The sequence below is a fragment of the Simochromis diagramma genome, unplaced genomic scaffold, assembly GCF_900408965.1.
Source record: "Simochromis diagramma unplaced genomic scaffold, fSimDia1.1 OVJJ01000229.1, whole genome shotgun sequence".
NCBI lineage: Eukaryota > Metazoa > Chordata > Actinopteri > Cichliformes > Cichlidae > Simochromis > Simochromis diagramma.
In genome coordinates this window covers 399893-412500 of record NW_024386869.1, presented here as the reverse complement: position 1 = coordinate 412500, position 12608 = coordinate 399893, and the positions used below count along the sequence as shown (strand labels likewise).

The 12608-nt window shown below is 39.2% G+C and overlaps 1 protein-coding gene across 1 annotated transcript; it reads right to left on the bottom strand.

The window, feature by feature from the left end:
• Positions 1-566: 566 nt before the first annotated feature.
• Positions 567-12599, bottom strand: LOC120733320 (serine protease FAM111A-like). The gene is made up of 7 exons (XM_040031414.1): positions 12468-12599; positions 11928-11984; positions 3864-3929; positions 3688-3750; positions 3451-3495; positions 1571-3357; positions 567-1157 (listed from the first exon to the last, which is right to left on the bottom strand). Exons 1-6 carry the CDS (start codon positions 12582-12584, stop codon positions 1576-1578), a joined length of 2130 nt encoding a protein of 709 aa, XP_039887348.1. The 5' UTR covers positions 12585-12599; the 3' UTR covers positions 567-1157; positions 1571-1575.
• Positions 12600-12608: the final 9 nt, after the last annotated feature.

The following is a 12608-nucleotide window of genomic DNA, read 5'->3' as shown; positions in this document are numbered from 1 at the left end:
TCAACCCAACTTTTTTAGTTTGTTCGCTTCTTGTAGACACTTTTCTTCTATTTTTTTTATTCTGCTTTTTATGTGACTCCAGAACATATGAAATATTTTTATAATGAGAAATTGCTGTTGCGCAATTTGAAGAAGCACTGACAAAAGGTATATATAAGCAATTGTGCGAAATGTCTAAAATGTTTTGTCTGTCATTATTTAAACAATATGATGTTTGAAAACTTTATAACATATTTTTGGTACTGTTTTGCTACTTCCATGCTTCTGCCCTCTGTTTCACACTAATCCGAAGAGGCATTTGGCTTGAAAGTTTATCATAATTTAAATATGTTTTATAGAAACATTTCCCCACCATGGAGCCAATTCCTTTTGAAAGGGTAAAAGTGCATTGACAAATTACTGGTAAGTAACATTTTAAGATTGAAAGACTCACAAAGACACATAAAAGTCTTTAAATCAATGCAGACAAAATACAGATTTTGAACATATAAAGAACCTTCCTCGTGAAGTGTTGTAGTTTGTCATTGACTTCATGTCAACTTTTTACCACACAGACAAGGAACTGCTGCGATGCTTCACTTCCCATTTATTATCAACCAAATATTGTTTAATGGTGACTTTTCAAAATGAACTCAAACAAATACAAAGAAAAATTAATTTGTATTTTCCAACATCACAATAACAAATGAAAAAAGAATATGTATCGAAACGTAATAGCGAAAAGTAATGAAAAAAATGCAAATTAAACTAAATGCATGAAGTCTGTCATTGAACACTGTGTGACCCAGGACCACGACACAGTCTTTATGAAAGAAAGGAAAATTTGCACTTTTGAACTTATGTTCAAAAATGTGGTAACTTCATGTTTAGACTTACTGAATGAAACTCGAGTGAGTTTTAAAAACATGCAGGAAGTTTAAAATCGAAAATAAATTCCATTTTCAAACAGCAACAAAAATCAAAAACTGTAAAACTGACAATCTCTGAGTGCATCACAACCACATTAGTTTCATCTTCAGACGCAGAAACATTTTCTGTTATTACTAACTACTGAAATCCTGTTTAGAATTTATTGATTTTATCAACCACAAGTTAAGAGCTAACCAATCATATTCATATATATATAAATGCATAAAATATTGCCCTTATGCTGAAGGGGATGATCTGATATCCTCGTGTTGGTGTTGTTCCCAGACCATCATGAAAATGTTGTTCCAGGTTCAACATTGCAAGTGACCAATCACATTGTTGTGACGTTATTTCTTTGCGCGCCAAGCCATTCATGCATTTATGAAATTCCAATGTTGCAAGGACAATATCAATTCTGCTTACTGTTTATTAAAGGGTTACGGTTAGGGTTAGGGTCAGGGTCCGTTGATCAGCGGAAGGAGGCAGTTTCACGCAGCTTAAGTACAGTTTTTTGTTTTACGCCAGTTTTTCCCGAAGTCGCAAAAGTATGACGTCACAACATTCTGATTGGTCACTTGCAATGTTGATCCTGGAACAACATTTAGTATGATGATCTGGGAACAACACCAACACGAGGATATCAGATCAACCATGCTGAAGGATTCTCTAGTCTGAAGAACTGACCTCCATTTGCTCCACAGGATCCACCTGCTTTATGTTGAGTACGTCTGTCAGTAACTTGTTTTCCTTTGCCTCCTCCTCAACTCTTTTCAGCAGCTCCTCATTTTTACTTTCCTTCAGAGTATTCACAAACTTTTTAAATATCATGATCAGAGGATGGGCATACTCAATTACACTTTCGACTTCTTTTGTAAAACCATAGGTATATCCTGCAGTGTGCAAACCAAAAACTTTGCCAAGTCCATTAAACACTGGAGAGCCAGAGGCACCATGATACATGAAAGTGTTGTAGGTCCCTACTTTTCCTGCTTTATGTCCACCCTGCAATATGTTTTCAATGCCTTGCTTTCTGACATGATCACTGAGCGAGTTTATAATTAATTGGTGTTTGTACTGACTTAAATAATCAGCAGCAGCCTGTCCTCTCTTCTCTATCTCAATGATAAATGTAGGATCCATTTCTTTCACTCGCCCTGCTGGGTGTCCAATGATGCAGGCTTCACCATTGGCAGGCAGTGGTCCAAACTCACTGAGCAGCCCTGGTGGGACCTTTATCTTCTGTGCTGTCTTTTGCTGGTTTGGTTTTGAGCCTTCAGGGTTGAGCTCCAGAACTGCATAATCTAGATCAGCATCAAAGTCAATGAATGTATTCTCTGCTCTAAAGTAGTAGAAATTTTTTTCTGGCTCAGGCTCCTCATAATCAAAAATAGCTAACACTTCTCTATCCTGCTGCAGCTTCTTTCCTTCAACGTAACCTTTAAACAAATGTGCGCTAGTCAGGATGAAAGTATCAAACAGCACGAAGCCTGTTCCCGTAGAAACATCCGTAATAACGACTTTGCAAACTGACTTTCCCAGTTCTAGCAGCTTCCTGACTCTGTAAACTTGGCTGAAGGACTGCTGGATCTTTCCAAAGTTTTGCTTCCTGAGATTCAGTTCTTCCTGGAAAGAATCACCAGGGAATCTAGTCTCCATCCATCGTTTCAGATCTGGAAACTGCTCACGCAGTAGTTCATAAATCTTGTCTCTATCAACATCACTGCTGGTTTCTTTCACTGTTTTTACACGGATTCCTTCCTGTCGTGCTAAATCGATAATCTCGGACTCTGATCTGTTTTCACACTTACTTTGACAATTATTATTATTATCTGATGGCCTTTCTTGCAGCTTTTCATAATTTTTTTTTTTTTTATCTTTTGGAAGGCGTATCTTGAATTGTTTCTGGTGTAGGATTTCTACCTTTTGTGTGCATACAGTGAGGCGTTTGGGATCCTGATTGTTGGACAGCTCAAAGTTACCAAGGTCATCAATGAAGCGACCGTCTCTCTTCAGAGCCTCAGCCACAGTTATTCCCTTTTCTCCATAAACACAGAGGTTCTTGAACTGTTTTACATCGTTATTTTTAAAAAGTTCCTTTGTTTTAGTGTGTAGCCCACCAACTGTGTCTATATAGAAGACAGAATAGTGCTCTTTTGGATGCACTATTTTGGAATGTTGGACTTCACCTTCAACTTTTTCTGCTCTACATGATATGATCAGACACTCACCATCATCAATGCAAGAACAAGGGAAATGTGTTGCAACACTTGACTTCTTATCCTCTTTACCTAGCTGAATGATAATGTTCTCATCTGCACACTTAATCTTCTCATTGCATGTCTCATTTGATTTTATAGCTTCTAGAACTGTGCAAAGCTGATCACACTGAACAGTGTATTCATAACTATCTTGATCAAATTTCACTATGAATTCATGTGAGTGTTGGACCTAGAGGAAATTAAAGAGATGGTTAGAAACAGAGTGGTGCTTAAAAAGCAAGGCAGAGCAGAATACTCATGTAATGTAACAGGATATACTTACAATGAAATCACTGTCATTTTCTTTCTTCACACATCGTGTAAATCCCTGCACAAATGACAGATATTAAGGTGAAATATAAATGAGGTGAAATGTCTCAAAAAGGTCCAGACGCTTTTCTTTCCAAAGCTCCTTAGACTACGATGACCTGGATGACTGATAAGCTACACGGACATCTCAAAAACTTACAAGCGTATTTCTTACTCAATTAGCTATTTTCACATCGACATAAGACCTCACCTGAGGGGATTTAGGTCCCTCTGGCTGCATGGTTGCTCTGCTGCTGCTGCCACTGGGACTGTCCTGATGAAAAACAAAAACAAAAAAAGAAAAGCACAGATAAAGTTAATTGGCTGATAGATACAGAGTATAAATGGGGAAGATATAACACTGCAGTATTATTAGTTTTTACTTACCGTTTGTTTGGAAAGGAAGTCCCTAATATCTCCCATGTTCTTTGGTCGTTTGGGAGGCATTTTCTCCTGCAATCATGACCATAAAAGCAGAGTATGTCAAGTGCTTGTTCTTAATGGGGGAAGTAAGTCTCTGTTTTCTACTCTATTCTTCAAGGAGTGATGAGTTCAGAAAAATAATTATTATCTAAAAATAAACCAGAAATGAAAAATGATGAAAATGCCTGTTGACACATATCATGAGCAAATACTTAGAAAATGTCACAATACAATCAAACTCAGTTGAAGCAATTAACCTTGGATGTCTTGTGGGTTTCTCCAACTTTCTCCAAGCTCAGGCTTGGCTGCTTTTGGAAAATACACTACACAAGTAGCAACAAATTGCCCGCCAAAAGTCAAAGCTATGTCACACTTCTAGTTACTCTTGAGCCATGCCTCTAAACTAATCAATATAGAGCCCTGCCCAGCAGCTTAATATGGCTGCATAGAAGGACTTACACAAATAATGGATTGGATTTATATAGCGCTTTTCAAGGCACCCAAAGCGCTTTACAATTCCACTATTCATTCACTCTCACACACTGGTGGAGGCAGCTACAGTCGTAGCCACAGCTGCCCTGGGGCAGACTGACAGAAGCAAGGCTGCCATATCGCGCCATCGGCCCCTCTGGCCAACACCAGTAGGCGGTAGGGTAAAGTGTCTTGCCCAAGGACACAACGACCAGGACAGAGAGCCCGGGGATCGAACTGGCGACCTTCCGGTTACAGATACACTTCCCAACCCCCTGAGCCACGGACGCCCCAGTGACCAAAATAGGTACCTTTTTGTTTCTCCCAAAAAGGCCTAACAGGAACCATTCTTGCTCTAGGAAACCAAAATATGGCATCTTCATACTCATTTTTGCAAGTGTTGGATTTTATTTTTTAAGACACTAGATGTAGCCTGTCTGTATATGGGTATTTTATACTCCAACAGGTATAATTTCAAAATTACAAGCAGAAAAAACCTGGACAAGCTGGCTCATTGGTTTTTCCTGTGATTAGCATGTTTTAGCATGTTAAGACAAGACTGGTCTAATAACTTTATGTATACAGATGTCCCTGGTGAGTGTGTTTGATGCAAGTAAAACAAAGGCTGAAGTAAGCTCTTTGTTCTTTAACGTCTCAATGGTTTGGTTTAAAACAAAAAAGAATGCCCCAGTCGGTTATTATCGTGAATAGCCATGCAGATAGCTTCGGTTTACTGGCAAAGGCCAAGTAGATTTTTATAACAAAATTGTCTTCCTTTACTCCTCTTTGCATCAAACAGACAACTTTCAGCTTACACTGAAGCAGACAACGGGTGGATCTGTAAAATCTGACAAAGCTTGGGGAATTGGTGTGTCTGCAGTTATCAACTATTAATGACTTACACATGTGTGATCTGTGATCTGTGATTGTTTGAATATGAAATTTCGGCGGGTAATGAACAATGACTCACTGCTCGCTTCCACGTGGAAAGGAAGTAATTAAAAGTGGGAAAAACCTGGTATAGTGTGTGTGTGTGTGTGTGGGGGGGGGGTTCTATTGTTTAACAGTGTTTCAGGTGGGGCTTTATTTTAAGTTTGACTCATCTAAGGAGCTTGCAAAGAAAAGCGTCTGGACTTCTTTAAGTTGCTTGAAGACGTTGTAACAGCAGTCTGGCGAGGAAGGAGCGGCTAGCCGGTCCAGCGGGCATGTGGTGTGGAGGTTAGCCGGATAACACGGAGCCAGTCAGTTAAATTAAACAACAGACCTTTATTCCTTGTCAGCAACATAAGACCATACAAGCCAGGTCTCCACGGCTCTACACTGTACGTACATACATGTGCGGGGATCGGTAGTCGCCGGTGCCAGGCCGTTACAATGGTGAGGTCTATCCTGAGAACAGAACACGAGCAGCATGTAATGGCTGCCACGCTATACTCACACACCCCCTAGGAGACTCCCCCCCTAGTGGTGCTATAACCCAAAAGGTTTGTTACAACGTTTCACCTCTCATCTCAAGCTTCTTCAGTTCTGAGGGTCAAATGGTGGAGAGTCCCAGATTTAAGCCCTGTGGGAGTATCCCACCGAGAGGGACAATGGACCCCCTAATGATCCTCTACCTAAACACATGAGCCAAGGTGTGAAACTGGGTGTAGATCACAATCAGCCAAGGTTTCGGGTGAGCTTATTGTGAAACCTAGCCCCACCCTATCATGTGATTTCCTGAGGTCAGATGGCCCAGGATGTGAGTGGGTGTTAAGGCGTCTGGGAAGGGATCTCAAAACTGGATTATAGATGGCAGACAGCCTCTGTTCAAAGATGGTTGCTCACAGTGGACATAAATGGCTTCTTTTACACCAACACCAACTGCCTGCCTTGTTTGTAATCTCATCACTAAATCCAGCATCAGTGCATTCATATGCATAAGATGGAAAACAATTAATTCTTACAAATGCAGGCCAAGAGTTGTCTGCTGATAGTAAAAATAGTTTTATTAACCGTTTACTACCCACTGGGTCCCTGGTGACGTATCTAGCCAACTCAGGTGCCAGAAACTTTTCTTTAAGTTTTCTTAAAAAACATAACTTTAAGTTATTGTGGTGAATGGTTTTAACAGAGTTGTTCCTCCCACATTTCCAAATCTCGCTTCCCCAACAGTGTAACAATGAGATACATTTTGATATTAGGACCAACTTGTTATGCCGAATATTGTAGCGATCTATAACGGTCAGCATGTTCCGCAAGTCATAACATACACTGAATAAATGCTAAAACTTGAATAATACATGTGCATTAGTCACTCAGATTGGAAGAACTACGTATTCTAGAAATAAAGAGACAAAATAAAAGACAATAATAAACACGATGGGTTTTTTGTCTGTGTGTGTGTGATTTCTGGCTTTAACATTACGTGTTTTTTTTGTCTTTTCTTATTTTTTTAATATGCAGAGATTGTTTAACATATCTCCTAGAATAGGGTCCTGTTTATTTGTGAAGTGTCAAAAAAACTACAGCAAAAACATAATAAATGCGATGAATATCAAACAAAACAAAAAAAAAAAATCACACATATCCAAATATGCTTTAAGAAATTATAAAACTTTCAGTTTTTATGAGAGCAAGGAAAAAATCCCATTGTCTTTCCACTACAGTATGTATTAAAACGTTGTTTAAGACACTGAGGCAGTGTGTATGAAAATCTGATCATTTTAAACTCAAAACTGCCAGAAGATTAAAATTCTACAAGCACCACAGCAAAATTGTTATTTGTAAAAACTTCTAAATAAAATTTAATTTTCAAACCCAAAGACAAGTTCAAAATTCATGTACGATCTTTCTCCCATATGTTGCTTGTTGTGTGATGAAATGGACATTCGGAGGAGCTGGTGGTGTATAATTTACTCAAACAGCCTGTGGAGGCGTTCTTTTCAGCAACAACTTGTGAAGAAAAGAACCAACTTCTCAAAGTATTTTTTTTATTTCATCTGCTTAATTGGAAGCGGCTCCCTCAGTGTCGACTATATACATTTCATTTTGTGAAATATACTGGAATATTTATAATTAGATTTATTTGTATTTATTAGAGCTATTTTGTTATATTTTGTAACTGTATCAATTAACTAATGATTAATTATTATTAATAATAATGAATCCTAAAAATAATAATTACATATTGTCGAGAAAAACCTGTTATTTTACTGTCACTTTGTTATCATTTATATGCACTGTCATTATTTCATCATTACTTCATTAGTCTGTATTACTATCTTCAGTTTATCATGTATCATTTATCATTTATTTCGGAGCACGCAGGATAGAACACATTCTGGAAGTAATACTCTATTATGTGGCGAAAAGCACCAGCAGAAGCTGTACCTCCAGTCAGGCCGCAGTAAAGTCATAGTAAGTAAGTAAAAAGTAAGTAAAATTTTATTTATATAGCACATTTCTAGATAGAAATCACAAAGTGCTTTACAAGATATAACAGATTATAAAAATAAAAAAACAAACAAGATACAAACAAAGTTAGCAAAAAGCAATTTTAAAAAGATGTGTTTTTAGCTGTTTTTTAAAAGTAATCAATGAATCAGCAGATCGTAGGTCCTGAGGAAGGGAATTCCACAGTCTGGCGGCCACAGTAGCAAAAGCTCTATCACCCCTAGTTTTCAGTCTCGTATACTGAATGACAAGTAGGCCCTGACTACTCGACCTCAGAGACCTACTAGGGGCATAGGGCTGTAAAAGTTCAATAATATATGGTGGTGCTTGTTGTTGAAGAGCCTTAAAAGTTAAAACCAAAATCTTAAAAAGGACTCTAAATTCGACAGGAAGCCAATGTAACTGCATAAGCAACGGTGTTATATGTGAATATTTAGAAGCTTTCGTCAAAAGTCTTGCTGCAGCATTCTGAACGATCTGCAGACGCTCCAAAGAACCTTTGTTTAAACAAGTAAACAGGGAATTGCAATAGTCCAGTCGTGATGAGATAAAAGCATGAATAACAATCTCCAGTTCGGCATAGGATATTATAGAGCTCAATTTAGAAATATTTCTTAGATGATAAAAGCAAGACCGAACAAGAGATTTAACATGACTATCTAACGTAAGAGCAGGATCAAGGATAATCCCTAAGTTCCTGACAGATGGTTTTACAAACGCTGAAAGAGGACCAAGAGCATTTATTATACTGGGTATATGTCTATCTGGGGCACATAAGAGGACTTCGGTTTTATTTTCATTTAGTTGGAGGAAGTTTTCAGCCATCCAGCCTTTAATGGTTTCCAAGCACACATTTAAAAGCCGCAGCTTAGAAGCCTCTTCCGGTTTAAAAGATATATAGAGTTGGATATCGTCCGCATAACAATGGTAACAAATATCCTCAAAAGGGCTCAAAATGTGCTGGAGAGGGAGTAAATAAATTAGAAACAATAAAGGCCCCAGCACAGAGCCTTGTGGCACACCAAAAGACAGGGACGCAGAAGATGATCTATACTTAGAAACTGCCACAGAAGAATATCGTTCAGAGAGATACGAGGAGAACCATTTCAATGCAGTCTCAGAGACACCGACCCAGTATTTCAGCCTGTTAAGTAAAATATAGTGGTCAACAGTATCAAAGGCCGACGTAAGATCCAACATTAAGAGAACAGAACATTTACCTGCATCGCTTTGTAACAAAATGTCATTAGAAACTCTAAGAAGGGCTGTTTCAGTGGAATGAACTTTACGAAAGCCAGATTGAAATTTGTCGAAAATACTATATTTATCTAAAACTGCTGTAAGCTGCTTAGCCACGATCTTCTCTAGAATCTTAGCAATTAACGGAATTTTTGAGATCGGTCTATAATTGCTAGTGAGAGATGGGTCCAGCATAGGCTTTTTTAACAAGGGATGTATAACAGCAGTTTTAAAATAGGCAGGGACTATGCCCGGGGCCAAGGAGGTATTAATTATAGTAAGAATACAGGGACCAGTAGAATAAAAGACATTTTTGAATAATGATGCAGGTAACACATCAAGAGAGCAAGAGGATAATTTTGTTGCACTAACTATTTTTCCCAGCTCTGGTAGTGAAACAAGTGAAAAACCTTCTAAAACAACAGGCCGAGCTGGCGTGGGAGCAGACAGCGCAGACGCTGAAAAAGACAAGTTTTTCCTTATGTTGCTAATTTTTTCTAAAAAAAAAAAAGAAGAAAAGTTTCACAATCTTCAACAGAAGAAATAATGGCAGCAGGTGGAGCAGGAGTAATAATATTAGTAATAGTATCAAATAAAACTTTAGGATTACCTCTGCTCTTTGCAACCAACTGAGAAAAGTAAGCAGCCCTCGCAACTCTAATAGCATTGTTAAAGGAGGCTAAAAGATCCTTTAAATAAAGGAGATGAACATTTAAGTGGGTTTTCCTCCATAACCGCTCAGCTTTACGACAATTACGTTTTATAAGACGAATGTTGTCATTTAACCAGGGTACAGACTTGGAAACAGGCACAGGTCTCATTTTAATCGAACAGATTTCATCTAAGATCGAAAGACAATGATAATTGAATAGATCTATAGAAAAATCAACATCGTTTTGTGGGGATAATGTCAAATTAAAAGCATCAGAGAACTTCTGTGCTGAGGAGGAGTTTAAAGTGCGGGAAATAACTGTCCGATGAACAGGAGACATGGGCTCATAAAAAGACATATTAAAAAAGACACAATAATGGTCAGAAATAAAAATGTCCTTAGAACAAATATAATCAATATTCAGACCCAAAGAAAAAACAAGGTCCAGTGTATGGCCTTTGTTATGTGTGGGGCCAGATACATGTTGGATAAAATGAAAAGAGTCCATGATGCTGGTAAAACCCCTAGCAAAGAGGTCGGACTGATCATCAACATGTATATTAAAATCTCCCACAAGAAGCAATTTAGACAACCTCATAGTAGAGGACAGAAAATCACTAAACTCAGCTAAAAACGAGCTGTTTGGGCCAGGAGGGCGATAAACCAACGCACAGTAAAAAGGATCCTTCTTTCCGATTTTGATAAGCTGCTGTTCAAAAGACAGAAAGTGTCCAACTTTCACTGAACGGCAGTTAAAACGGCTCCGAAATGCCACCGCGAGGCCTCCTCCACGACCAGATCCTCGAGGCTGGCAAATGACAGAGAAGCCATTTGGGCACATTTCGATAGTAGACGAATAATCCGAACCCCGTTGCCAGGTCTCAGTCAAGAACAGGAAGTCCAGATTTTTAGAGACAATAAAATCGTTAAGCACAAACGATTTATTCGTCAAAGATCGGGCATTAAAGAGCGCCATAGACAGCGGGGTGAAAACATTGTTGTTGGAAGAAGCTCGAGTTTCTCGAATTAAAGGGCGTAAATTCTCGGGATCAGAGCCTTCACGTTCATATATTCCACTCACCGAGGGGATGAAAGGCCAGTCGGCAGGAGAGTCTGGATGAACCCTTCTGAGATAACACGGCCTCGGAGAGCCAGGCCCCCTGTATCCAAGTAGGGCCTTGGGAGACAGATTCCTCTCCATATAGCTGTCATGTGCGTAGGCAACAGAAAACGCCCGACATCGCTTTCCAATCAGCCCCCGCCGCCAGAGGAGCCTAAACTTCTCCTGGATGCCCGATCTCTTTCCTCTTCTTCTCCATAGTCTACGGGGAACGCTGAAAGCGCTGGCCGAAGATCCAGTCACAGGCAGAGGGTGGAAGGTACCCAAAGGAGTGCGGGGGAAAGTGTGGAGAATGGAAAGTCCCACAAAAGGAAGAAGAAAAAACATCTTTGGCCGTCATTGACGAACGGATGGATAACAGCGTCAGACGATCGTAGACCAAGGCAGCCAGATCGTAGACCAAGGCAGCCAGTATATCATTAAAACAGTTAAAAAACAGCAGAGTAGAAAGAAAAAACACAACAATAGAGCGAGACCAACTACACCCGGCAGCGGCGAAGCCAAACACAGGCGCCATCATGCCGGAATCACAACCCTCATATGAGGACACGGTGAACTTTTTAGCCTGGACCTACACTCACAAACTGCACACTCTGTATACACAAATTGGGTAGGTTCCCAGAAAGCATGAGTGGAAACATCTGGAACATCTTGTTGTTCTTAGCCATAGAAGGACATAGAAGGAGATAGGGGAATGCTTCTGAATTCTTCTGACGTCATAATGACTATAAAGCCTTCTGTCTTTGTGCAGACGTGGAAGAAGTTCGGCTCTTCCCACACTCTACTGTGTGTTTTAATAAAATGATCTGTGTTGACCCAGCTGTATACCAGTCGTATGTCTCTTCCTCAAAATCCGAACCATGACAATATGGAATTATTAGGTACAGTTTTTTTGTGCGGCTCCTGGAAAATGTGAAACTTCCCAGAGTTTTGGATGCCAGGGGTTTAACAGCCATCTGTATGTGCTTATAATGACAAAACTAGAATAGATATTTGCTTAAAAGAGATTTGCTAAGCGCTAAGGTATTACTGAGGTCATAGTAGGCGGTGTTGTTATACCAGACCTCAGATATCAAAAACATTAAAAACCTAAAGATTCATAAGGGTTCACCTGAGAGTTAGTATCTCCTCGTGGCTGTGTGCACACTCTGCTGCTTCCAGGAATGTACTATAAAAAGATACACATAAAAATGAACTCAACCAGAATGTTAAGATCATAAATTAAGAAGTATAAACCAGCAGAATTATTAACCAAAATGTTACATTTTTCTTTATGTATGTAATGCATGTGTTAAGTTGGAGTTTCATTTCACAGACATTTTATTGACTTCCTGGTTGACACTCCAAAGGCACACAGTGAGCAAACAGACTGCTATAGTCCCTCCTCTCAAACCTAAAGGACTGTTTGAGGAGGAGACTTCATCTGAAACTTGTAAACTTGACAGTTTTTTCTTAAAGGTAACAATTCTTAAAAAACAACAACACCAACAAAAAACTATAATAACTGGTTATATCAGATGTAGTTTTTCTGACTTCATAAGAGAGCAAATTAGATGACCAACATAGTAACACTAACTCTCTGAGTGAGTTTGTGTCTGGTAGAAAGGCACAACAGCAGCTACACATCTACAGACGATCGTTTTTTACTCACCAAACTACTGCTGCGCTGGAGAGATCCGCTGACTTCTGGAAGGAAGCGGAAAGCAACTGAATGATACTGAGCGGGAGGAACCTGTGACCAAGCAACACAAGAGAGACTTGATCTCATGGTAACCTATTAACCAATCACATG

Coding starts and splice junctions, on each gene's coding strand:
- LOC120733320 (XM_040031414.1), bottom strand. CDS start 12,584: ATGAGATCAAGTCTCTCTTGTGTTGCTTGGTCACAGGTTCCTCCCGCT. Junction 3,496..3,687: donor AGGGACCTAAATCCCCTCAG/GTGAGGTCTTAT, acceptor TCATTTGTGCAG/GGATTTACACGATGTGTGAA. Junction 3,358..3,450: donor AAAATGACAGTGATTTCATT/GTAAGTATATCC, acceptor AATTTCCTCTAG/GTCCAACACTCACATGAATT.